Here is a 27,736-nt window from a genome sequence, read left to right as displayed (position 1 = left end):
TACTGAGAGGTAAGACACTGTGAAAGCAAAAAGTGACTCTTTACTTGTTCCAGCAATTTAGGCTTCCAGATATTCAGCTACAACAGGTGACTTTATATATAATAGTGTGGGCTTTGGTTTAGGGGTTTTTTTCGGTGTTTGGGTGTTTATGTATATATTTAAATATATTTATTTTATTTTAAACAGCTATAAAACCTAACCAGTGTTTGTGGAGGCCTCCAGGACAAGATTTGGACATAGATTCCTATGAGCTGTGACAGCATCATGAAATGCTTCAGGGCCACAGCTGGGATAAAGGATGATGCTTTTGCTCTATAGCAGTGGTCTAGATACTGGCAATCAAATTCAGATCAAAAGTGTAAGAACTTCTACCAGGAAAAATATGCAGATTAATGACATAGTTCAAAAGTGAGCATAATTTTAAATACAGTAGGATATGTCCATATCAGTCTAAGTCATGTGATATTATCCAAAGCACTGTTCAATTTTCCTGGTCTTCTAAGAAAGTCATGAATTAATCAGAAAACAAACCCCTTCACTCGTGGTTTTAGGTTGGTTTTGGTTTTTGGTTTTTTTTTTTTCTTTCCTCACTAAATAAAAACTATGAAAACTTTGTGTGTCCAGAGTTTAAACACATGGAATGAGTTGCACAGAACTGATCAACTCACCAATAGCTCCTCGTGTATTTTCATCATTGAGTGACCCAAAGGCTATGGATGGAAGGAGGCAGGCAAAATACAGAAATATCATAGTGGTGATGTATTTTCCTATAGCTTTGTTGTTTCCAATAACACCTAGGGCAAAACACATCAAAACTCACGTTAGTGCAGCCCAAAGAGCACTGAAACCCCACTCACATCAGCCACATGTTCCATTAGTTCTTTCCATGCTGAAAAGCAGAAATTCAGTCCACACTTTACACATGTAAGTAGGTTGTTAACTTCTGATCTTGCACAACCACACTCCTTTGTTCACCTGGGACCAGAAGCAGAAGCACCAACGTGCCACCAGACATTTCTGGCATCGTCAAAAAAAGGAAATACAAGAAGTTTCTTCCACAGTTTTACCAGTCCCAAAAGCTTGGAAGAGGATCAAGGCAGAAACTGTATGTTTAAGGTTCATAAACCCCCATTTCTGCCTTTTTAACACCAACTTTATAGGTGCTCTGGACTATGTCCCTAATGAGCTTCATGATGATCACTTATCTTCACAACTCATCATGTCTTGGGCAGGAAAACATGAAGCACTTGGGTTTTTTTCCCCAGGTTGTAGGTTTGAATCAATAATATGCTACTCTGAGCCAATTAATGGTAGCAGATTACAAAAAGAAGCAGCACAGGAGGGCAGGAATCGAGACACTGAGATTTGCTTTAACAAGCCCTGCTGACAGAACAGCTTCTTTCTTTTCCATCCACTCACCCCCTTCTCATCTCCGTCGGAAAAAACACACCAGGCCAAAACAAAAAGCAGCCAGAAAGAGAATTAAAGTGTCAGAGCATGAATTTAAGGGCCTGTGAAGTAGCTTCGCTTCCCTTTCCTGTTTTCTGGCTGATGTTGCATCCCCAGTGAGCTCATCTCACACAGGAGAGAGGGAGAGTGACAACGGCTGATACTGCTCGAGGAGAACAGGAGTTTTCCCACAGAACAGATACACTGGAGAAAGTGCTTTTCCAAGAAAACCTTGCAACAGCCCTGTTTCAAGGTGGCCTGCCTCTGCCACCCTCCTTGATGGTGCTCCTGCTGCAAAACACTTGGACAAGCTTGGAGGTGCCCAATTCTCCTTTCTGGAAGGGTCCAGGGCAATGAACTCCCATCCAGGCTTCTAAATTCCCATCTAAGCTTTTGCAGGATCAGTCCCTTGGTGAGAGAGGTAAAAGCCAAGGAGTTGGATCAGAAAAGGGAGGACTTGGCCTTACAGGTTATTGATGCAACACTGAAAATCTCTGTCCCTGAGATGAAACAAAAAAATGTCTCTCAATGACTTCGGGATCTTATCTAACATCTGCTTTCTGCACCATTTGCAGCGCAGAGATAAGGACAGAAAGAGGATGCAAAACCCAAAAAATCAAAGGTGACGTGTAATGAACAGGCAGCCACAGGAATGAAGGACACCTTGTGAGGTTCCTGTTTGCAGACACAAGAGGAACAGACACCAAGAGGACCTCTGAGCATCCTTAAACTTGAGGCTGAAACTCGACAAGAGACATCTCAAGCACGTAAATATGAGCTTGACCTTCCGGGAGTCATCGGACCAGCTGTTCCCAGGCAAATTCCTTTCCATTTCTTGTGAAGATTCAGAAACCACAGGTCACATTCCTGACCACTCCTGGCAACCAAAGGGCCTGAAATCTAATTCTCACAGATGAAGACTTCTCATGTGATCCTGAGCCCAACAGCTGCAGGTCCCACCTCACATTCCAAACCGCCCGAGGCCTCTGGAGACAAGGAAAGGTTTGGCAGGGATTGAGTGGTGGTTTTATAACCAGAGATGGTCCCATCCTTGTTCAGAGGACTCTGTGTCACTCCAAAATACTGGTTTTTGGACAAAGGAATCTTTCCAACAGGAAAGATCAGAAAGCAACAATGCCTGGAAGCTTTGAAATCCTAAAGCTTTGCCTTCCTAAAAGGACAAGCAACCGGGACCAGAGAAGCAAATAAATATTTTTTTAAAAAAGTTTGGGTAGTTAAACTACAGTATGAGAGGGCATAAGGAAGGAAGAAGCCTTGAAGAGCATCAACAAAACTCATTCATGGCTTTTGGTTTCAGTTTCAATCCTTGCAAAGCAAGCAGCAGGAATCCTTGCTGGTCACAGAGGTCCTGATGCCACATAAGGATGGGGCCTCAAGGGGAGGTTCAGGTTGGACATCAGGAGGAATTTCTTCCTAGAAGGGCTGGTCAGGCATTGGAAGGGGCTGCCCAGGGAGGTGGTGGAGTCCTCATCCCTGGAAGTGTCCAAGGAATGACTGGATGTGGCACTCAGTGCTCTGGGCTGGGGGACAAGGTGGGGATCAGACACAGGACTCAGTGGTCTGGGAAGTCTTTTCCAACCTCAGTGATCCTGTGATTCATCCTGGCTGGGTCCAAGACTTCCAGTACCTTCCTTAATCTATAATCAGCCAGATGAGACCCAAAGAGCAAAGAATCTGGTGGGCAGCAAAATTCACTTTGCAATGGAGACAACTACACCAGGTTATATTTACCCTTTCACGGGGATGAGTGCTCACAAAAATCTACCTTTCACAGGGATGAGTGCTCACAAAAATCTACCTTTCACAGGGATGAGTGCTCACAAAAATCTACCTTTCACAGGGATGAGTGCTCACAAAAATCTACCTTTCACAGGGATGAGTGCTCACAAAAATCTACCTTTCACAGGGATGAGTGCTCACAAAAATCCACCTTTCACAGGGTGACTGCTCACAAAAATCCACCTTTCACAGGGATGACTGCTCACAAAAATCTACCTTTCACAGGGATGACTGCTCACAAAAATCCACCTTCCACAGGGATGACTGCTCACAAAAATCCACCTTCCACAGGGATGATTGCTCACAAAAATCCACCTTTCACAGAGATGGTTGCTCACAAAAATCTACCTTTCACAAGGATGACTGCTCACAAAAATCCACCTTTCACAGGGATGGTTGCTCACAAAAATCCACTTTTCACAGAGATGATTGCTCACAAAAATCCACCTTTCACAGAGATGATTGCTCACAAAAATCCACCTTTCACAGAGATGATTGCTCACAAAAATCCACCTTTCACAGAGATGATTGCTCACAAAAATCCACCTTTCACAGAGATGATTGCTCACTCTAACTTCAGTTAAAGCCCTGACCAAACACTGCCTCCTTGCACAGACCCACCTGTCACAAGCACTAAAATCCAGCCTTAACCACAATTTGCCTTTTGCCTTTCTGAAGTCAACATCTGGCAAAGCATTTTCAGGCTGCACTGGCAGCCCTGGACTGACATGACTCCACTCAGAAGAAGGTGAGTTGCATTGTGGTGGCATTTCATCTGTGACAGGCTCATAAAGCCACTGAAAAACGTGTCACTCCACCTGCACCATGAACATTTACAGCAGAAAAAAAATCAGCTCTGGGTCCAGCTGTGAGGTTTGAGTAGCTGACGATTACAGGAGCAATCCCCTGAAATTAAGGTGTATGTCTACACATTGAAATGGGGAGCAATTATATTTTATGTTCATTGACATGACAGTTCTACTTTACTTGCCCGGATTTCTGAAATGTCACATTTTTTAGAGACAAGGGGAGAGTTTCAGAGAAAACTGCAACATTCCTGGCCTTGCTTTGCCTGGGATTTTACATCAATAAGGAAATGGAGATTCAAAGACTGCATTTAGGGCTCCTTAACTCTACTAATTTTACATTTACTAAATCAAAGTCTTGACTGATGGACATTCTGTGAAATGTCTATGTCTGTGTTAATGTTCCTTGCCAATTCTCTGAAATATCCTGTGCAAAACAAGTTTAATTACACTGACCCACAGCATAGCAAAAAGGACATGTCTATTAAAGCCCTAATTAAAAAAAATAATCATATTTTAATGTTAAAAACACTACAAGAATATCTGTTCATAGGTCTTCAGTCATAAAAACACAAAACTTCTAATGCCCTCAAGCTGGGTTTTCACTTATTTGATGGTTCTTGGACTTTGCCTAATGTTCTGGAGATGAATCTTCCCTGAAGTCCTGTGAAGAGTAAATCACAGCACAAGTGGGACCAGGAACTTCACTGGAAAAGGAAATCCACTCTTACTGATGTTGGAGAAGCCAAGCAAGTGCTCAGAGCAGAGAAACAGGAAGGAATAAATCAAGGGCTCAGAGCTTTCCCTTCCTCTCTTGCTCCTTTCAGCCCATTTCCCATGAAGTGCTGGTCTCTTGGAAGGAAAATCCACAGCCAACACAAGGTGCTTTTGTGCATCTTCAAAGCATTTCTGTCACCACCAAGACAGGGAGAGACTTCAAAGCAACCCAGGTCACGATGCCCCAAAGCATCCAAGAACTCAGGATGTTCACCTTCAGCCCCCAGGTGATATTTGGGGATGAAGGGATGCAGGAGCTCCCTCATATCTAACTCAGGGCAGGAGAGGCATGGAAGAGAAGGCAAAAAGCTTATCTGCAATCCCTTCACTTTTCCTCCTTCCTCAAGAATGGAATCCTGCCAGACAAGGTGGCCAGGGCAGCCAGGTGGGAGAGTCAAAAATCTGGCACATCCAAATCCACAGGCAACATTCCAGCAGGTTTAAGCTCCGAGTTCCGTTAGACAACCAGCAGGACAAGAGTTCCCTTTCGAATCCCGTTTTTCCAGTGCCTTCAAGCCTTCCATCTGAGCATGCCTGCATTACAGGGAGTGCTGAAGATCTCCCTCCTGCAAACACCTCACCAAATTCCAAGGATTCTGCCAGCAGATATGCTGGCCTTACTCTCAGGAGCTGGTCAGGGACCCTCTGCAGGACCAAGGACAGAGAGAAATCCACACCTCCAGCTGAACTTATCCACCCACCACAGCCATGTACCAAAGACACAGGTCCAGAAAAACAGGGAGAAAGGGAATAATCCTCAGTTCTCCTCTTTCTCCTCCACTCTGCCTCCCCTCAAGGGGTGAAGGGATATGGCAGAACATGGCAAAGCTCACCAGAAACATCTCTGGCACCTCCAATTTTCCACTGGGCACTTCAGGCACTACGTTGGTGTTTATTCCTCTGTGTTGTAACAGAAAAACAGACACTGAAGAATAAAGACAGCAACTTTTAGGAGTGTCAGAAAACTTGTATCTGAGCTTAGGCAGGTTTCCCTCCTTCAGTCAAACCAGCCTCAACAGAAAGAAATTTCAGGAAGCTCCTGCGGCTTGACTGAGATGTAAAAAGTAATAAAATTGACACGCAAGTGTTTTGAGCCTCTCTGACAAGATCAAGATGAATGATGATCAGTCAAACTGCTTTTTAAGACAGCAGAATCCTGCATACAAAGGCTGCAGACATTAAAAAGAGAACATGTGCCAAATGGTGTGAATTCCAGTTTAAAGGAAAACTACAGGTGGTTTTCAGCTCAGCATGATCCAACTGTTCATCTTCACGTGCTCCTGCTGGAAGACATCTATTACAGGCACCTATAATGCTAAAATCCTGGACCAAGAGTTTAGGAAACTCTTCCTTGATCGCTGCACGTTCAGTAAGATGCACAAGACTTCAGAAAACAAAGCTGACAGGTTCCTAATCTGGAGTAAGAAGGGAAAAAGAAGAGAAAGACTACTCCTTTCTTTCCCAAATCATGGTGATAAAGGATAATTTAATGGCCAGCTTTGTGCAGTGTGTGAAGACCAATCCCACAGAACTCCAACTGACCAAGGATGTGCTGGTCCCACAACAGCCTCACCATTTATCACCCTGCCCTTCATCAGTTTATCTGTCCAAACCAAACCCCAGGATGCTTCTCAGGTTGAGGATTTAGAGACTCCAACCACTCAAAAAGCAGCATCTGTGCAATTCAGAGCTCTTTGATGATGCACATGTGGCTGTCTGGAGCGCAGATACAGTTGGATAGTTCAAATCCCTCATGTTCTGATACTCTTCTGCTTTGAGACGGTCCAGGAATTCCACATTCCTGATCACCTTCGGTCTTGGTGGTTTATGGCAGATGCTTTATGCTCCATCTGGTTTTCATTTCAAGCAGCTCCTTAAAGAATTCATCCTAATTTCTGGCTTCTGGGAAGAAATGGCACATACTAATATACAGGGTTTTCTTTTTTAAATCCCCCTTTCCCTATATCCTATTTTGAAAGGGCACAACTGCTCCTAAGGCCAGAACTTCCCATTTGAGCTGAAGTGGTTCTGGAGTTTCACTGGGCTCTTTTCTGTGTCTCCACAAGTTTTGTAACAATACCCTGACCCTAACATACAGTTGCATTTTATACCTGTTTTATATCCACTCTGTGCATCAGTTCATGGAAAACTTGTGGAGCTGGGCTCCCCAGGGATGAGACAACACACACAGGTTAATTTGATTGCATTTTGAGCCAGACCACGGACCCTCAAGTGGGTTTCTGTGGTAGGAAGAATGTAGTAATGTAAGGAATTCTTACTATATTCTTCCTGCCACAGGTTTCCAAATCTGCTGACAGCCAAAAGTCGGCTGCAGGAGCATTATAGGTCAAAAGTTGGTCGTAGGAGCATTATAGGATTTTGTGGCTGTGAACCTGCTGTGCTCAGGACACAGCCATAGCAGACACTGCTCTGTCTTGAGGTGAACACCCAAAAGGTGTTTCTGCAGCAGTTCCCCTCTCAAGTGCCTCAGTATCCCTTTATAATGAAAAATGAGGCTTTGACAACTCTACAAAGCAGCAGCCACAGAGATGACATGTCCAGATTAGGAGCTGAAGTCCTGACCTGATGCCAGTGATGCAAAGCCAAGAAATATCTGTTCTGTTTGACCAAACTCTTTGCTGCTGCCCTGAAAATCATGTCACGTCTCCCTTCCTCCTCAACATACCTCAAATCCCCAGAGAAATCAGCATTAGCTTGACTCCAAATGGAGCCTGCCTATGGCCCTAAAACTCCTAGGAAGAGTTTCATCCAAAGCAGCTGGAGAAAGCATCCAGCTCTCAACCCCTGTGCCAAGCCAGCAGGTCATCCCGTTTTATTCTCTGAGTGGATACCAATAACTGCTCAACAACACTGTGGGGAATGAAGCATTCCTAGCTGAAAAACCTGGATCTTTGTGGGAAGCAACTCCCCAGATGCAGCATCTCCTTCAGCTGAGCATCAACCATTCCTCTGTTGGTGATGACCATCCTTGTGGGAAGGACACACATCCACAGCCTGGCCACTCTTCTCTCAGGCTTAAGCTGCTGTGGAAGGTGGCTTTGCACTAAAACACTTTGCAAATTGGGGCTTGGGTGTGCATCTTGTTTTCATGCCTAAGCCAAGGGAGATTGCCCTCAGCTGTGGCTTGAGCTGAGGAGAATTTAACAGCAGGAGGGTGTCTGATAAACCCCCAAGGTTCTCCCTGCCTACACTCCACTTCTTCACTTTATGCAAACTTCCTATGTTTGATACACTAACCAGCTCCCCTGTAAGCCCAAAAAACGTGTTTTGATGTCAGGCTGGGGCTCTGTAATCATGGTTTGCCCCGAGGACTTCTCCCAGCCTTCAAGGATCCCTGAAAGTTCAAAAGATAAATGGGAAAAAGCGACTCTTAAACCCCACAAGGCCACTGTGGAGCTGCATAAAGCCCAAAACCTGAGGCTCAGTGTAAACAGCATGTTGCTGCTGCTGTGATCTGGTGAGAGCAGACAAGCTATATCCTGTTTTTCACAACACCAAGCTGTGAAGTTACTGCAGCCCTCACATTTTGCTTAAGCATTTTCAACTCCCACAGCATTGCTAGAAATACGGGTGATGCTGGACTGCAAAGACAGGAGAAACGGTTTATTAGGCCAGTGCTGACTAATTAGGTTGCAATGAGCTGATCTGAGTCTCCACGTGGCAATAATCGATGCATTTAATGGCCTCGTTGCTTCATAAAAATTAAAACCCTCATCTACACCCCATCAGCACCCTAATTAAGGAAACACTGCAAGCTCCTCATCTCCAGTGCACTCGGCTGCCCATTCACAGCCTTTTGTCCAAATATTCTTATTTAAATCGGGAATAAGAGGGCTATTACACATATCAAAGCACACATTCAATGCACACTGTAAACAGGACATCACATCACCCACCAAAAAAAAAAAAAGAATAAATCCCAAGCCAGGCCAAGGCTTTCATAAACACTGGCCAACGTACCATCGGTGAAGTCCAACGCGTACACTGGAAACCTTCGTGCAATGTCATCAGAAATCCCCTTGCCAACATTGAGAAACTCGTGCAGCTAAAGAAAGGAAGGAAGTGCTGTGTCAGAGCAAAGGCTCACGCATTGTTAAAGAGATTAATCTCCTCATTCAGCCCGGAGAGGGGCAGAGCTGCTCGTTTTCAATAGGGCATTCAACTCCCATCTTGTCGTGATAATAAAAATAAACTCGTCGGGCCTCGATTTATATCCTCAATAGCATTGTAATTGAGAAAATGTCCCCCCCTAGACCACCCTGTTTTCCTCCCTTCCTTCCCTTTTTTCCCCTCCCATTCCTATCTGTATCCCTGGTTTTGCAGGTGAGGGAGCTGATGATCCCCTGGGAAGGGTCGGACTTTGGGTACCCTGGGGTTAAACATCACGTCAGAGATGCCAACTTTTTTTCTTTAGATTCCAGCACAAAAAAAACTCTTCCCCCAAATCCACATGAAGGGGATGCCCAGCAGGTGCTCCATCCTTTGGCATTTCCATGGGAAAAGGAGACCTCAAAGAGCTGTAGTAAGGGAATTAAGGCTTTCTGCACCTCAAACTCCACAAAAGGGAACAAGCTTGAATAACTTCACATAAATCCAAACCATAAATCTTCCCGTTAAAAGGTAGTAAGAACATTGTGAAAGGGTTCCAAATATCCAACATATTCCCTTTTATTTCTGGTCTGGGGGCCTGCAAGGTGCAGAGTGGTTGGTGATATGATCTGATGCTCACCACAGGCAACAAGGAGCTTGTCAGGAATAGGTGACAGCTGCTATTGACTCTCAGCCTCCCAATTCTCACAACTCCATCCTTATGGAAAGCACATGGAAAGAGTCAGAGTAGGCAACACTTGCAAATGAGGCACCTGTCAGATTTTTTTCCCTGTTATTCTCGGAGCACACACACTACTCTGAAAATCCAATGCACCTTTCTAGAGTGATAACAACCCCAGCTGGCTCATTTTAAACTTTTCATATATTTGGTGCAGAATTAGACACAAAAGACTTATAACCTCTGCTAGAGGGTGTAAGGGGGGGAAATAAAAAAAATCACAGATCCAAAATTTACACTGAGAGATGATCTCAAAACAGCAGGGAGCTCTTGCTTTGGTTGGTTTATGTGGAAACTGATAAAAATTACTGCTTTAGAAAGGACTTGACGCCACAGTGCTCATTTAATAGACTACACACAGCTTTGCCTTCTCTGCTGGGACTCACCTGTTTGCAGCACCTGGCAGATCAGATAAATAAAACACAGAAAGGAAACTTTTCTTTCAGGAGGAGTACACTAGGCACAACAAACTTGAGGGTTTGGGGTGTAAAAGACATCTCAGAGGACCAGCTCCTTTATCAGGATATGTTATCTCATATTTCATACTTAATTCTGTTGCAATTTGCCAACATCCCTGTAGAATTTTAGGACAGTTTAAAGCCTACCCTGAACAATGAGGATGAAAAGACAGATGTTACACTGGCAGACACCAGCAAAACATCTGCATTTTAAGGATTTCTGAAAAAGCCAAGAGCCTCAACCACATTCAGTGGCGGGGTTGGACATCAAAGCCATATGCACTCGAAAAGCAATTTAATTTTTTCCCCCCAGAAAGAGATTCCTGAAGGCATGAGTCAGCCAGAGAATCACAATGGCTTTAATGACAAGGATGTTTACTTATCATGCTGCAGTGAGCACAGGGAAAATGATGCTCAGGGTGTCTCATCTTCCGGGGCAGAGGCACAGGGCAGTTCCTGGGGCAGGCAGGGAAAGGGCACCTGGGCACAAAGCTGTGAGTGGCACTCCCAGGGATCCAGGGGCAGCCACAGCTTCTCAGGGCAACCTGTGCCAGGGCCTCACCACCCTCACAAGGAACAATTTCCTCCCAATATCACACGTAAATCCACCCTCCTTTAGCCTAACACCCTTCCCTCTTGTCCTGTCACTCCATGTCCCTGCAGAAGTCCCTCTCCAGCCTTCCTGCAGTCCCCTTTAGGCACTGGAAGGCTGCTAAAACACCAAGTCATAAAAAATTTAAAAAATACAAAACATAAAAGACCAAGTTTACTGACCTCTGAAGTTGCAGCCTTTTTTGGATTTTGCTTTTACCCCCCAACCTATCCCACCACACACCTTCCCTGCCCCACTCCCACCACACGCCCTCCCTGTCCAACTCTACTCCAGGCATGTTTCAGTCTGGCTTTTGCTTCCTGCCATCTTCTGAGTTTTCCAAAAACCTTGGTAAGGACAGCGCTGACACTTCACTCTTGGCCTTTTTAATCTCCTTTGTACACACCAGTGCTGGGAATTTCTTGGAGTGCCATTCCCTGCTTCTTTCTCCCTCAGAGTGTTAAGTTTGGTTGGCCCATCAGCTTCCCACTCCCATTCATAATATCACATCTCTCCAGGCTTTGCCACCACTTTTGATTTAACATTCTGACCCCAGGTAGCCTTATCCAGGAGACCAGAGCTTTATCCCTCAGGAACACAAAGCTCAAGGCTTATTAGCTTTAGGAACTGCAGCTCAGGAGCACCAAATCCTCCTTCAGGCTCCTTCTTCTCTTCTTTGCAAGTCCATCCAGTGCTTTTCCCCTGCTGCTCTTAATACACAAAGCAGGAAAGAGCAGCAAAGGAGGACACACACACACACAAAAAAAAATACCAGCTAGAAGGTCATGAATTATCCACTTCCCATTCTAGGAATCCCTAGATTGTCTTGCTTTAGGTCTCTTGCCTTAGGTGACCACTACTTGGGTTGTTAGGAGAGGCTGAGCCAGCACTTAACAGCAGCTAGAAAGCCAAACAGAAAACATCAGCTCCAACAACTCTGACCCCTTCTCAGCCCTCCCCAAAAGTACTGGAGGGCTGAATGAGTGTTTTACACACCAGAGACTCACACTATATCCTCTCTCCTGCTGATGCTGAGCAAGCATAGTCCCCCCCCCCCAGCAAATCCACACAGGACACAAAAATCACAGCCAGGAAACATCACAGCTGTTCAGGGCTCCTCCATGAATGAAATCACAATTAGATGCCTCAGTAAACAGGAGGATTTCAGGCTGGCTTTAATTATGATTGAGTACGTAGCCTTGCCTAAATAATCCTCTGAGATGAGCCAAAGCAGAGTGACAGTGCTGCAGGCACAGCATGGAATGTGACTGGCACATCCCCCTCAGTGTTTTAGCAAAGGTGAAAACAAGCACTTGCAAAAATCCCACTCACACACAGAATTTAAGGCCCTTTTCTCCCCCCTCACTGCAGGACCAAGGGAAGAAGGGAGGCAGGAGGCAGATTTTCATGTCACCAAGAGACTTTACACCCTCCTGAGAGCTCACTGTAGGAATACAGCAGCTCCAGGGTTTTTATTTCACTGGGGGTGGTTCACAGGTTGAAATTACACCCCTGGTCTCATGTGAAATGCTTCCTCTCCAGGTTACTGCACAGGGGGAGGGGATGCTGCTGGAGGTGGCTCTCAGGAAAAGACACCTCCATCCCAGCTCTCAAGATCTGTGCTGGCAAGGCAGGGTGGGGAAGAGCTTCTTCCAAGGGACATGAGAGAGCAGAGTTAGCACTAACCCAGGCTGCACCTCCCTAGGGCTGAAGGATAAAAGGGTTTAAAAACAACAGTTTACCAAATCCAGACAACTGTCAATGCCAAAAGCAAGAGCTGAAGAAACAAGTGTCACTGTCTACAGCTCTGGCTCAAAGGCATCAAAACCCTTCCTGGCCAAGGCTGCTTTTCCAACAAGGCTGGTAGGAATCACCAGTGCCAGGGCCAATACAAGCTCAGTGTTTGGTGAGCCCTCCTGCTCACCAAACCAGAACAGAAACTCCCCCTAGACACCTTAAAAAATGGCCAGTTTTAGCAGAAGACAGAGTCAGACACTTCAACTACTCTAATAACACCTCCTCTGAAAGGCCAAGTATAAAGAGTTAAACCTACTTTACCCAAATCACTGCTCCAAACATCCCTGCCCTGCACAACCTGGGTTTAAAGAGGGTTTCAAGACTTGTTCTGCAAACTTAAGAGCAGGTATGGGGTCTAGCAAAGTTCAAAGCACTACCTATAATAAGCAAGGGGATTCTGCAGGGAAAAACATGAGCTTTGCTCATTTCCAGATGTGCAGATCAAACCCCTTAAATCTATCCCAGGGAAAAAAAAGAGGAGTGATAAGTTAAGCAGCTCCTGCACTGTAGGCAACCCGAAGCTTTCAGGTTATTTGTAATTCAGGGACAGGAGCAGCATGCTGGAGATGGCCCAGTTTGTTTTTCCAGGTATGCTGTCTGCTTAAAGAATGGATTTCTGAAGGGAAAAACAAAGCAATGACCAACACACAGGAAATTCCAGAAAAGAAAGCCGAGTTACAGCATTTCCCCCGAACTTTAAAGCACAGAGCAAGTAATGCTTTACAGAGCTACAGATCAAACAGGGAGAAGCCAGGCCAAATACTGACAGGCAACTTTTTAAGTGAAATTACTGTGCAGAGATGGCCAAGAAGCCTTTTGGCTGAGGGAAAGACAAGCAGCAGCTTCCTTAGGAGCCTTCTGATTGTAAGGATTAAGTACCTTGGATCGACAACACACAGTGATCCATTAATCCCACCCTTGATTAAGCATCTGGAATCAAAGTCCTGTAACCATTTCACCCCCCTACTGCTTTGCATCCCTTCAGCACCTGCCTCTTTGAAGTGTGTTTTTTTGGTTTTGGGTTGTTTTTTTTCTTTTTTGATTTACAGCAGGAGTGAGGAAGGTGGATGGACACACAGCAGCCATTCGGGGAAGCCTCGGGTGCTTCCTCGGAGAGCTTCTTGCATCCCCTGGACTCAAGTGCTTCACCTCCTCAGCCCAAATCCCCCGGGATTTATGCACCTGGACACGAGTGAAGCAGAGGTGCTGGCCAGCCTTACCTTGAGTGGTTTATGACCGTGTGACTTGTGCCCATCGCTCCTCCCTGAGGGCCTCTGGTTCACCACCGTCAGCAAGTGCCGTTGGTGGACTAAGGCCTCCTTGAACTCCTCCTCAGTTTTGGTCTCCAGGAGTTTCTGCCGAAAGGTGATGTCGGAAAACATCGTGGCAAAGGTCCTGCCCACTTCTGTGGCCGTTTTGGTGCTTTTCTGAGCAGGAAAAAAAAAAAAAAATAAAAATGAGAGACAGAAAACCCACTTGTAAAACGATTTTTCTTTCGCTCCTGAAAGATAAACTGGGTTTCCATCTGAAGAGGAAGCTGCCTGGCTTCCCAAAGACACCTGAGGGAGAAGGTGAGGAACATGTGGAAGATGTTGCAGGTGAAATCACCAACCACAGCAGAACCTTGTGAAGCACCACCATGCAGGTCCTGCCCAGAAGCACTGATCACTTTGACTTGATCAACTTCCCAGGACTTGATCCAAAGCTGAATCATGCTGAGCATGCATTTTACCCCTGGTTTCTCTTCAGGGCTGCTAAGAATAGACAAATCCAAGTCTCTGCTATCTCACAGCACCTCAGCATTACTGCTGCTGGGGTGGAAAGGCGCTGTAAGTCAAGGTTCCAGCACTGAGAAGTGTCCTGATGCCTTATCGGAAAGACTGAGATTATTTGCTCACCTGCTTCATCAGATCTCTATTTTCTGGGGATTACAACTCAGCTCAGTTGGTCACCCTGGGGTAATTCGGGCAGCAGAAGTGGAGATTTAGAGCTCACAGCTAAAGCAAGTACTGGCACAGAGGGAAGGATGGGAAAGAAGCAGCTGAGCACACACACGAGCAGCACTTGTCCATCTTCACTAAGGATTTGGAAGGGACAGGAAATTGTCAAAACACTTGAGGAAAAAGTGTCTGTTTGTGGGCTTGAACATTCCTGTGAGCCACAGGCCTGATGTTTTAGGGTACAACTTCAAACAGAATTCAAGTCTGCTTTCCTATTGCTTTAAGCACCCTGGATACTGGATACAAAGGAAACAGCAAAGGAGACTGAGCTCCCCATCCCTGCACAAACCCACCAAACCCAAGCTCTACAACCCCTGATCTGCTCAGCCGCTCACACCACTGTGGTCAGGCCAGAAAAGATACCTACCAAGGCAAAGTTACACAGAACCAGAGCTCATTAAAAGCTCCCTTAGAGGCAAAGTTTTAACCCACCCACCTTTGCTACTCTCCACACTCATCACGCAGCAGCTACTAAAGACACCCAAACAAACTCCTCTCCTTTGAGCAGCCTCCAAGCTCCTCACACTGCTGTGAAAAGCAGTAGGGAGCATATGTGATTGATCTGAACTGCTTCCCATGATTCATAACACAACAGATGAACAGTTTCTTCATGAACACAACCAAATAATTCAGCGTGGCTCAGTGCAAAGGCACAGACAAGTGGGTGGCACCAAGCTGGTCCCGAAATCATCACTGACGTTGTGCTTCTTCCATCACTCACATCACCCTCTCCTCCATTTGCCCAGAGAAGCTGTGGCTGCCCCATTCCTGGAAGTGTCCAAGGCCAGGTTGGAAAAGGCTTGGAGCAACCTGGGCTAGTGGAAGGTGTCCCTGCCCATGGCAGGAATGAGATGGTCTTTAGGGTCCCCTCCAACCCAAACCATTCTAGGATTCCATCATCATCCCCTCCATCACCAGTAAAGTCCCTTCAGACACATCTGCCAGGACACGTTCCATTTAAGTTTCTAGGGAAAGGTTTGGGTTTAAGGGAAAGATTTGCTCTGGGAAAGATTTGCTTGTAGAGTTTGCAAGCCTGGTCCCTTCAGACTGAACCAGCCTGGATTTGCCATCATAGGGGAGGCTCCACCTTTCACCTCTGAGCAGCAGTGACCCTTGGGCTGGAGGCCGCAAGGATTGCTTCAAGATTCCCAATGCTGTCCCCGATCTTTGCTTTCCCAGGGAGATGACTGAACCATTCAGAGGAAGAGCACAGATATATGCAAGAAAACTTGAGTTTTTCCATGCTCCATATTAAAGAGGTTGAGGATCTGGACTGTCAGCACAACAGATGCCCATTTTCTGGGCTTTTTTTCCCCCTTCCCCGTTTAATCGGTCGCTGTCAGCAGGTTAATTATTTTAACTGCTGCACCAGAAATGCGCACTTGGAGCTGGCTGCATCACCTCGTTTCAAATAAAAAGCATATTGGCAGCTGCAGCCCTGGCTTGGCCTCCGCTCCCTTTCCTTAATTTGAGGCTGTCCATTGGAATTGCAAAGGTTCAGGCTCCGAGCGGATGCGGAGCCGTTCGCCGGGTGCTTTGCGCGGAGATAACGAGGCCACACAATGAGGGACCGATCCCTGCGATCCCACACGGGCCCAGCTGTTTTGCCTCCTGCTTTTCCCAAGGAAAGGCAATATGTTTTCAGCCTGTTGGGCTTCGAGGTCTAATGCCAAAAGCATTGAGTTGGGAAGGATCGGCCAGAAATCCTGGGGAAGGAGGAAACACCAGTATTTCCATTTAAACAAGGGCGGGAGGAGACAGACAGGCCAGACCAGCAGGTCCCAAGGTCACACCGATAGCATTGGCGAGCAGGAAGTTGAATCAGGATATATCCTGTCCCAGAAAAGGTCTCCAGCCTCTCCAGCACCTCCCAGAAGCACAGACTCAGTAGCCCCAGGGTGTAAAGAGCCAGATTAAGTGTGAAAAGGTCTTGAGCTTTGAACCGTTTGGCCATCAGCTCCAAGAACACCCCATCTTGGTCAAGCCAGTGCTTTCTAGGAAGACAGGATGGTGATCCCCAATTAACCTTGATGATATTGAAGTTGGATGATTCTTGTGGGTCCCTTCCAACGCATGATATTCCATGAGTGGAGTAAATGTGTTCACTGAGCCATTTGTTGGCCTTGTCTATGTCAAAGAACCAGTAAGGACACCTGAGCAAGCTTCAATCTTCACCTTTCAAGTGCCAAAAGCTATGAAAATAGATCCCAAAGGAACTCAGGGACACCTTACAAGCACCCCAGCTCCCAAACAGTCTCACTCCTACAGCAATAGAGCCCAAAATTCCATCATCTTCCTCTTGGTTACATCACCCGGAGCTGCTGCATGGGGGTAACTGTGAGCCCCACCAAGGGAGTTGGTTGGGAAGTAACCCAGAGGAGCACCAGCTGCAGAATCACAAGAGCCTTTCACAAGCAGGGCTTTAACCAGGAACAGCATTTCTCAGCTCTAAAAATAGCAGCTCAAGTGGTAAAGCAGGAGGAGGGAAAGCTGTGGAGTAACAGAGGCACCACAGGTGTGTATGGGGACTGCAGACACACTGGACCTGTGTCCTGTGTCCTCCTCCCTGTCAGGCTACAAGGCCACGAGATGAGGACACAGCTGACAAATCCACCCCTCAGGAGAGTATGAATCATCTTGACAACTGCTGAGAAGGTCTCAGGCCTTTTCACATCCCCTCGTGTTTTAAAGGCAGCAGTTATTAACCCCAGGAGGAGACCGAGGAAAAACCATCTTGGGAGAACCCGACACTCACCATTTTAGGAGGAGCCAGGACCAGTATCACGAATCTCACTTCACAGGAGTTTTCACCCCAATTCTGAGGCCTCTCCAGGCGGCTGATGCAAACGTGACGTCGCTGAAGGGACTTTATAGTGCAACTGGGGGGAAAGAGGGAGTTGTTAACACTTGGCACCACAACCCAAGGCCTGCCCTCTCCTCGTGCAGGAGGTTTACAAACACACATTTCAACGCTGAGAAACACAAGATGCTGTTGGTTGTAAAAGAGTCCCTTCTGAAGTCCTAAAAAGTGATTTCAAGTTACTATTACCCAATTCTGCTGGGTTTTTTTCTTCTGTAGAATTTGACATCCGTGTTTCTATGGGAAATAACCTTCACAATCTGAAGGTTTATTCTCTCTCCCTCTTGCACCACCTGCTTTTTAACAGCCAAGACACCAAATGACAGAGTACAACTCAAGCAGTATTTGCAGAGCTACAGAAGCTTCTACAAGAAAAGCCTCTTATTAAAAAACATTGCTGGAAAGCAGATTACACTTTATTTCACCTGATTTCCCAAAGTGCTTCTGGAAACATCAGCAAGGTGCCAAACCAGTATATTTCCACTTTTGCCTTGGGTGGATCTCTGTTGTAATGGCTTTCCCCATTTGCTCCCAGCTGTTATTTTTCCCCTTTCTGGGGCACATGTGTTACACAAACCAAGCTGACCTCCTTGCTCAAGATCCACAGAGGATGCAGCAGGCAGGATTCCTGCTCCCAGGGAAATCCATGCCTGCAATCCAGCCCTGCTGGGCATGGGGTGGCTGTTTGACTCCCCAGACAAAGACTAGCAACAAGCTGTTTGAGACAAACACAGGGATCACCTCTGGAGGCCGTGGAAGACCAGATCTGTCCCCACCACAGGATGTTTAAACAGAGCTGGGACCTGGTTAGTTGTCATTTTTCCTGCTGGGAAACTCTGGGGCTTGGTGCAGTTGCAGGAGGTGGATAGTTCCAGCCTGGACTACAGCTCTCCTGCCTTTAAAGCCTCCTACTCCTTTCTCAACCCTCCTGAAAAGCACTGGTGAAATATGTACACAGGGTTTGCCTCTTGACACTGGAAAAGATATGGAAGTGTTCTCCTACCTCATAGTGATTTCCCCCCCCCCTCCTCTTTTTTTTTCCTGGTTCAAAGTTATTTCAATTGCTTGCTCCCTTTTATTCATCCAGAAAGCACCTATTGTGGTCCTATGATAGGATTTATTTCTCCTTCCACTTCTCATCCATAATTCCAGCCCACTTCATTCCTTTTAACATGTATTCCCACAGCCATGCACCCTGGAGGCTCTCCCATGAACAGCTCCTGAAGACCTTTGGCTGGAAACGCACTAGCCAGGAGAACATTGTATTTTCTATCACGTTCTTCATAATTTGCATTCAAAAATAATCACACCACTGAGTATTTTCTGACTGAGTTTGACTTCCTGATCACAGATTGGAAGCAGCCGACTCATATAAATTAATCTGACAAAGGGACTTGTCTGAGAGAAACCAAACAGCTTAATTAGAACAATACAGGTCATGAGAAAGATGACACTGTTTCATTTATTTCCTCCACCACAGCCCCTTGTGTCCTTTTTCTACTCAAATCAGCTTTGGAAGAGACAAATCTCCAGGCAGGTCCAAAGGTGAAGAATAAATATCTTCTAAAGTAATTGAAAATAGAGTACAAGTTTTCTCCTGGACTAAACCAACAGACTGGATCTGCAACAATCCCTGTCCTTCCTCCCAGGGGATCAAAGGAACACAGACAACACTTGTTTTCACGACTGAATCAAAGCCCTTGGTTGCAATCCAGCTGTGGCTGGAGAGCAGACAATTCTCCTTGTGTTACAGTTCAACAAGCCAAGGGGGAAGGCACAAACTCTGGGATTCAGACCAACTGGAGAACCTTCAAGCGGGTCTGACACCTTCAGTTCTCCCACCTTCACCCACCTGGTCTCCAACAGTGAGTGGCTAATGCACCAGCAGCAAAAATGACCCTTATTTTGAGCTCTCCTCTCAGCATTTTCAAACCTCAGCTGCTGAGCTCACTGATTTGTTTAGAAAAGGAAGGTTCTTCTGGGCATTTTGAACATCAGTTCTACCCCAGAGATGGCCAAAGCAGGGATCACCTGCCTGTGGCTCACAGAGCTGTGCTAACACTTCCCAGACATCATCTCTTCCCTACCACTTCCCACCAGGCAGGACCTGACCTAGCAAGAAACTACAAAGAACTACAAAGTTATTTGGAAAAACCTATTATAAAGTGCAATAATTAAGCAAGCCACACGTTCTCCTGTGGTAAAGCTTTCTCCCTGGAGTGACAGGGTTATGTTTCAGCTCCAGGAACTTGTCTCCAGGGCCATGATTTCCAGAGACAAGAATCTTGCCAGCAGTGCCACTCTACAGGGTTACAAACCCCTTCAGCTCAAGAGCTTCTTGAGTACGGAGGGGAAAACTTGACTAAAAGGCTGTTCTTTGTTACTGAATGGCTTTCAAATACAGGCTAATTCTCTTGGCTAGCACACCAAAACCCGGTGTTTCCTTAACTTGAGGGACTGGGAAAGTGTGGAAGCAGCAGCTCTGGAAGATCTAGCAACACTGAGCACATTTACAAGACACCAAGGAAAACACTGTCATTATTAACCATTTTTATCTGAAACTATTCTATCCACAGTGCTGGGGCTTGAGGCTTCTCACACCTATAAGAGTTTCTCCCATCTTTTCTCTGAAGAGCTCTTTTGACACTGACACTGCACCTAAATCCCAGTACCAGACCAGTAAAGCTGGGTGTGGGCCACTGAAGAATTTCCAGCCCAGTAGGGTCAGTGGACACACAACTTAGGGCAATAATAACCTTCATAAATCGAGCTAGAGTTGATTTAGTGAGGGCAAACCAGATTAAAAACAGTTTTAAGCAGGTGTCACAGAGAAGGTGGGATGTCCCTGAGCCTTTCTGCCTTTGTGCAGAATGCAGCCTCATCTGCACTGGGTCTGGGCTCTCTGTTACATCCATTTATTTGGGGGGGAAAAAAGTGGTGTCTCAGCACTTTCAGTGCAAGGCCAAGTCACTTCTGCATCATTCTCAAGCTTTTCTTCAAATTTAAGCCATTTTTTAGCTGACTCAAATCCTATTCCTTGGTCTAGCACTTACAGCTCCCACTTTTGATTCCACAATCCAGATGCAAATATAATACAAACCAAAACTGCAGTACCTACTAGACTTGTGCAAATATTTGCAAAGACTAAAAAAGAAAAAAAAAGGTCATTTGGTTCACATGGAGAAAACTCAGCGTAGCTTAGGCCAAGAGGAAAGTCACTTCCAAAATGAAACAACTTTTTTCAAGTAGTACTTAAATAAATTCCCACCAAGAGGAAAAAAATCTGAAGGGTGAATAGCCAAAGCTCCCCCCAAAAAAGCTGAGAACTAGCAAGACATTTTCAGCTGACTCTAAATCAAGTCTGGTTTGGCCAAAGCCTCCAGGTTCCTTTTAGGTTTGAGTTGAGCTACATTTGATTCTCCCTTGCTTTGGCCAGAAAGCTGAAAAAAAAAAAAAATCTATTTTCACCCAGGATTAGTCACACAAGGAAATGCTGGACTGTGATTAAATGAGATGCCAGGTTGAGTTCTCAGCAATTTTATCTTGATCCTCCAATAATTGAGCTCATAAAAAGGGCATTTAAATTATAGCACCAATTCTGCTTTGCTCTCCTCCTCTCTACATCCAGTTGAGTGTGGCTCTGGGATGGTGAGAACTGGCAGTGCTCCCCAAAAAGCCCAGATCCACTGAGTCCCACGTGCCCCAGGTCTGCCCCACACCCAAGATCTTATCAGAGTAATAACACATTTCTCAACCAAATCATACAAAGGGTCAAACTATGGAGACCCAAGAGAAACAGAAACCCTCTTTAAACAGGGCAAGAAAGGAAGTTAATTCAGAAACAAATTATCCCTTGCAGTAAGAAAAAGTGCCCAGCAGAGGTAATCAGCCAGCCAGGCTTTTCCTGTCCCCACACAGAACAACAATGACACTTCTTGTTCTTGTCCCATGCAAATAAATCTTCCTCCATGGAGCACCTCCAGGCACAAGCCTTCAGAATCCAGACTCTGAAAGTGAGGAATGAAGCTGTGCCCAGCCAGCTCACCCACAGCTTGGTACGGCCTTGTTTCAGCCACAAGCTGGATGAGGTTTTGGACTGGTAAAAATCCATGTTTTGCTGGGCTCCAGGAAGACTCATCCCCTCTGGGATTGATCCCTCCAGGGGAAAGTATTTCCTACAGGTCAGTGTGTTTTGGGAATTACTTTTCATCACACAGCACCTGCAAGAGCTTCAGCTCTCCTGCCCAACCAGGGTGGAGAGGCCCTTAAAAGAAAATTAGTGGTTCTCTGAACTCAAAGAACCCTTGGCAGGTGATGGATGTGGCACTTGGGGACACGGTTTAGTGGTGAACACCACAGTGTTGGTTGGACTTGATGATCCTACAGGTCTTTTCCAACCCTAATGATTCTCTAAGTAGACATCTCCTCCCTGCAGGCACTGGAACAATCCATCTTTCTCCTTCAGGACCCACATTCCTAATGCAGGGTTTGAATTTGGACTTGATGATCTTAGAGGTCTTTTCCAACCCTAATGATTCTCTAAGGAGACATCTCCTCCCTGTGAACACCCTGCAGGCACTAAAACAATCCATCTTTCTCCTTCAGGACCCACATTCCTAATGGGCAGGATTTGAATTTGAGACTTCATACAACAGCACCTGCAAGAGCTTCAGCTCTCCAGCATAATCTGGGAAAACCCAACCAGGGTGGAGAGGCCCTTAGAAGAAATTATTGGTTCTCTGAACTCAAAGAACACTTGGCAGGTGATGGATGTGGCACTTGGGGACGTGGTTTAGTGGTGAACATCATGGTGTTGGTCAGACTTGATGATCCTACAGGTCTTTACCAACTCTAATGATTCTCTAAGGAGACATCTCCTCCCTGAGGATAAGAAAATTATGCAGTTCTCTGAGCCTAAAGAACACTTGAGAGAAGAAGCTTGTAAATTCTGGAGAAGAGGCTCTTGTTTACAGGACTCCAAAGCTTGTAATCATTCCTCTAAAGGAAAATATTTGTTTTAAAGAATTGAACTGTTTAATTTTGCCCTTTAAAAGAAGGGGATAATGTGAGGAATACACAGTAACTGAAGCATCTCTATTGGAAATCTATTCAACAGCTAAATCAGAAACAACATGACTCTTCTGTAGACACACAGACCTCTGGAAAATCCTTAAACACACAAATAGGCTTGCATTACCTCTGTTGAGAGAGACACTGGAAGCACCTTTCACACAAAAATCAGTTATTACATTAAATCTGGAATTTACTACTCAAATTTGACTCTTTTTGAACAGCTTGTTATCCCGCATAATCTCACAATACCCATTTTTGAAAGGCTACCTGGGTTTTTCCAAGTTCAGCTCCTCCACAGGAATCACTGCCACGACACCACAACATCAGGGGCAAGAAATTCTATAGCAACACAGAGCACACAAACCACTAAACCACTCTCTGCTTGCAGAGAGGCTTTTTTCCCCTCTGCTCTGCCTGTTAAAACAGCTTTAGCAAACCAGTTTAATGCACTGAAAATAAGTCCTTCACCAATCCATGGGCCTTATCCATCCAGCCAAAGGAAATGGTGTTCCAACTGCTCAATCCAGACTCTGAAGCAGCTTGCTTGCATGTTTTCCTAAGGATTCAGCTTTGAAAATAAGCAATTATACTTATCTCCTGGCAAGGAGAATATAGCCTGGAAGCTGTGATGCCTGTGTTCCAATTCAGCTCAGAGAGCATTTGCTCCATGACCCACACAGCTGGATTTCTCCTTGGAGGACACCAGGGACAGAGATCCACCAGCACCCAGTCAACAGTTCCTTTAACATCAGGGATCCTTCACTCCAAGGGAAAACATTAAAATTTAGGCCTTTTCACCTCCATATTTCAGCAGTGGAAGAAGGAATTGGCTTGTGATAAGAGTCACTTGTTCATATTCCCTCCCCTGGATAAGGGACGGTTTCCTTGGGCTTTTTGAGCCACAGAACTGTGGAGCACCAAAATCAGTGGCTCTCACAGGAGTTTCTTCCCCACCCTTCCCAAGCCAGACATGCAAAGCATCCAAGTTTACCCCTGCCCGCTCTGAATCACGGCATTGCTGGGTGGTTCATGGGGAATTCTGAGCTCCTTCCTGGTAGCACCTCTACCTGGTTCAGTCACTTCATGGAGGGCCATCAAAGTATCTCCCAGAGGTCCCACCAACCACTGAGCTTCCTCATGGATAAATAACCAAGGAAAACAGTTCAGCACCCCTCATTCTGGGACAGGACCTCATCCCAGGTTCTCTAATGAAGCAACAACCAGCAGCTTCACAGAGAAGTAGCAAGAGATCTCCATCCCAGTCTGTGTCTTTCTGTTCTGGCAAATGTTATGAATAGGAGAAACAAAAAGAGTTGGGCCCATGGTTTCTGAGGTATGAGAGCACTTTCTGGACTGAGGAAGCTCATCTGTAACCTTAAATATCTGCCTTCTAGTTAGAAAGTCACCACAGACACAAATATGTGGTGATTCTTCCACCTTCGTTCTCCCAGAGCTGAACCCTGCTGATCCCTGGGGCAATGCAGGGCTCTGCTACTCCCAGCTCTCATTTGAATGGAAGGATCTCAAGGTTTCCATAAGTTTTATGTATCCTGGGATGGTTTCACCAAGATCAGGTTTGGGGCATTCTGGACTAAACCACCCCTAAAGCCTATTATGAATCAGAAAACACTTTTCCTGGACTTGAGTGGAACATTCAGACCTCAAGAACTTCAATTCCTTGAGGGTTTGTTCTGCCATGAGGATAAAGCCCAGATCCATGTGGTAAACCCAGCCTTGCTGGAGCCTCACTAGACCTGAAACCATCAGGAAAGCACCAATTCCAACAGAAGCAGAACAGCTATTTCAACCCCAACAATTTTCCCCACTGCTCTTCCCACTGAGGACAAGCCAGGAGAGAAAGAAGAGCTCCTTTCCAGCACAGAAGAGAGGGAAACCCATTTTTATTTCCATTAGGAATGTTCTTCTGCAGCCAGGCTCTGCAAACTCAGCAAAAATCTACACAAGTTCTTTCTTTCTGACTCCAAGCTCACTTCAGCTGTAATTTCCCTTCATATCAGTGCAGAAGCAACACCACCAAAACCACCTCTCTGAGCTGCTCTTCCTCATTAATAAATCCCATCACGATACTCTATTTATCTCATCCACTAGGAGTAAATGTTGGTTAAGGTGCACAAACCCAGCAGGGCTGATTTAAATTTAGCAAAGAGTACAGACTAAATGCAAGGATAAAGAACAGCAGATATCTTAAAGGTCCTTCCCACTCATACGGAATTTTTTTTTTCAATCAACAAATTCCTTTTACTTCAGAGGTTGGGAAGTTGTTTTGCAATCTGACTTCAAGAAAAATGTAAGATCTAAAAATATGGCTCACAATCTGTTGCACAATAGCTCCAGCAGAAATACAGTGCAATAATTAGATAATTATAGTTAATAACTCATCACTGCTTTCCCACCACTTTCTTCTCCCTCTTCAGAGCAACAAAAGGAAGAAACAAGGAAAGTTTTGCACAAGACACCTTCGGGCTGTGAGCTTATTTTTCAAATCATCTCTTGTCTTGGAAGCCAGGATTACTCACATGGATGCATTTAAAGCTTTGGCTCCCTTTCCACAAGAGGCTGAACCCACCCTTTCCAGTCTCATGTGTGTAACCACAGCCTTTGTATGGAGACCTCTAGAATGCTTTGTCATTAAGTCAACACTCTCCAAACCCCTCCATACAGAGCTGTGTCACATCCCACAGTAGAAAATTCCACCCTCTACATCAGCAGGATGTTCATATCCTCATAGCTGCTCCCCACGGCACCCAAAGTGGAGAAAACTGCTCCAGAGTCCTTCTGGCTGAGGGCATTTTACTGTATAAACTCATTTTCTTTGTGCAAGCTGCTCTGTACATGCCTGGTGTAAAAGTAGAGCACATGGAGCACAGAGATCATCCAGTTCATCACTTATTTCACAGGACACAGCCCTGACATGGAACTGTTTCTTTTTTCACATTGAGATCACATCTTTCTCTTTCATAAGAGATTAAAAACAAGGGTGAGAGGTTTTTTCTTGTTTGTTGGTGTTATTTTGTTTGGGTTTTTTTCGCCTTGTTTTTTTTAAATCATCTATTTCCAAGGCAAAATCCTCTCCCATTTTTCCCAGCCGTAAGCAAAGGGCAGGGGAAGAACTGCCAGTGGAAGGAAAGCCATTGTGACAGTTGTCCCAGCAAACTGGCTGTGAAGGCTCAAACATGTGCCTGCCTTTAGGCACCTCTCCAACATATCCCAGTAATTCTCTGGGAATTAACATATTTCTTGACAACTTAACTTGGATTCTGCACATGCTTAAAGCAAGAGACAGAGTGAAAATGGCACTGCTTGGGTTGGCTCAGGGAGCCAGGCCCTGGCCTGTCCTCTGTGCAGGGCCAGTCTGGCTCACCCCACATGCCTGACTTTGAAACAATGACTTCAAAACCCAGCTTTGGTCAAGTGGAAGAAGCTGGGGAGAAGCCACCACGCCTCATAAATCCCAGGTGACAGGGCCCTAACTGTCTTAAGGGCCCGCTCCAACGTTAACAGTGTTGACAATTAATCAGCGTCTGAATTAATTGTCAGACAAAGTAATCAGTGTCTAAAGAGCGTGGAATTGTCTGACTTCAATTTTTCAGTCACAAAGTTTAGATGTTTCCATCAAAGGACCTCAGAAATCTTTTGGTACAAGCTCCCAGACTTTGGCAGGGAAAGCATTCCATGAACCAGTTTGCCTGTCCCTTTGAGAAGTTCCTTTATTAGCGTTTCTCAGTAATTACCACTTTCTGTCTCATTTTTCAGCATTCTTAGCTTGTTAACACCAGATTTCTACAGCATCCAAAAGCTTAATGCCCTGGAGAGACTGTGGTCACCTCTGCCCAGGTTGATTTGCAAAGAGGAGCAGCCTAATGCTGAGACTGGGATCCCACTGTAAACTGTATTGCTTTCTCTAGGATAACTTAAACATCTTAATGTTTTTCTGATTCACATCTCACTTAATATTAACTTATTATTACTACTTTTTTCCTCCTGCAGAAAGACACTGCAAGATATAGGCCACCATTCAACCCCTGGATGGATGGAAAAGGCATCACCATCTTAACACAAAAGGCACATTCTGAACCTCTTATTCTTCCCAAAAGCACAAAAATTCACAAGTTTTGGGCAACCAGTGGATTTTGTTCATCCAGCCCAGGTACTTACATGATACAGAGCCAGGACTGCTGATACTGCACCCCTGTGACTGTTGCTGTGACCCCTTGGATCGTATCTGATAAGAGGTGAACTAGGAAAAGAAGAGAGGGAAGTGTTACAGGCTGTCCAAGCTTGGTTTGCAACTGTAAATAACATCTCCTTTTCAAATGGAAGGACTAATCCCAAGCATTCCTAACTGCACAGTGGATTTAGGCAGGGGTGGGGTGGGGGGGCTGACAGAGAAGAGATGGAAACATTTGTCCTGCTGCTTTTGAATTCTGTCCCTAAACTATTCACAGCTTGGAAAGGAAGCTGCTTTCTCCTCCCAACATCACCCTACTGCAGTATTAGGTTATTAGATTAGCATTATCCAACACACACACAGACAGGACTGGAAGAGGCATGGCCTTCCCAATCCCCTGCCCTCTCTCCCCCTCTTCCCAGCTACTGCTCTCACACTATTTCATGGCACTACTTACATTTTTCTCTTTATTGGCAGAAAGCCTAAATTAAAAGATTCTAAATGCGAAGCTCTAGGACAGGTAGCAAGAAGTAACCAAAGCATGAACATGCTTACTACATGCTCAGGACTCGACATATCTGTTAAACAAATTCACTCAGGCTGTGACAGTTACATTTGTGGTGCGATGTACATGTTGTTTATTCATTCCTGTTGACTCTGAAACATCATGGGTGCCTACAGAGAAACAATGCTCAGTTAAGCTTCTTCACATCTTGGGCTAAAAGGCAGCTATGTTTTAGACTACACTACGACATTTGCTGACAGTTTAAGGTGACACAGGAGCCAACAACCTTGGCCGGGGATGCCCTGGGTGAGTTTCTGGAGGAAAACAAAAAGTCTTTTGTCTCCTCCAGTGGGCTGGGAGCAACACAAAGGCTCAACCCTCCCCAGAGGCTCATCCAGAGCAGGCCAAATTCCCCAGCCTGTGTGAATTCAGGTGGAGAATCACAAGGCAAAGGAGCCATTTCAGAAGAGACACCAGCAAGAGTCTCTTGGCTGAAGAGCAGACACTTGTCTGAGGACAAGCACACCCAAAGGGTCCACACAGACAAGACATTCTGGTGCTGTGGGCTTCTCACCCCAGAG

The 27,736-nt window shown here is 45.5% G+C and overlaps 1 protein-coding gene across 1 annotated transcript in view; it reads right to left on the bottom strand.

Annotated features, from left to right (window-relative positions):
* Nucleotides 1–27,736, bottom strand: part of SLC4A11 (solute carrier family 4 member 11) — a 67,687-nt gene that overhangs the window by 22,982 nt on the left and 16,969 nt on the right. The window contains exons 4-8 of the mRNA XM_032686159.1: nt 26,638–26,719; nt 17,284–17,407; nt 13,749–13,955; nt 8,814–8,898; nt 669–794 (exon numbers count right to left, since the gene is read on the bottom strand). Of these exons, the coding sequence (XP_032542050.1) occupies nt 669–794; nt 8,814–8,898; nt 13,749–13,955; nt 17,284–17,407; nt 26,638–26,719 (624 nt within the window). The remainder of the gene's footprint in view (nt 1–668; nt 795–8,813; nt 8,899–13,748; nt 13,956–17,283; nt 17,408–26,637; nt 26,720–27,736) is intronic.

This window comes from Chiroxiphia lanceolata, chromosome 4, assembly GCF_009829145.1.
Source record: "Chiroxiphia lanceolata isolate bChiLan1 chromosome 4, bChiLan1.pri, whole genome shotgun sequence".
Classification (NCBI taxonomy): domain Eukaryota; kingdom Metazoa; phylum Chordata; class Aves; order Passeriformes; family Pipridae; genus Chiroxiphia; species Chiroxiphia lanceolata.
This window is presented reverse-complemented; position numbering and strand designations above follow the sequence as displayed.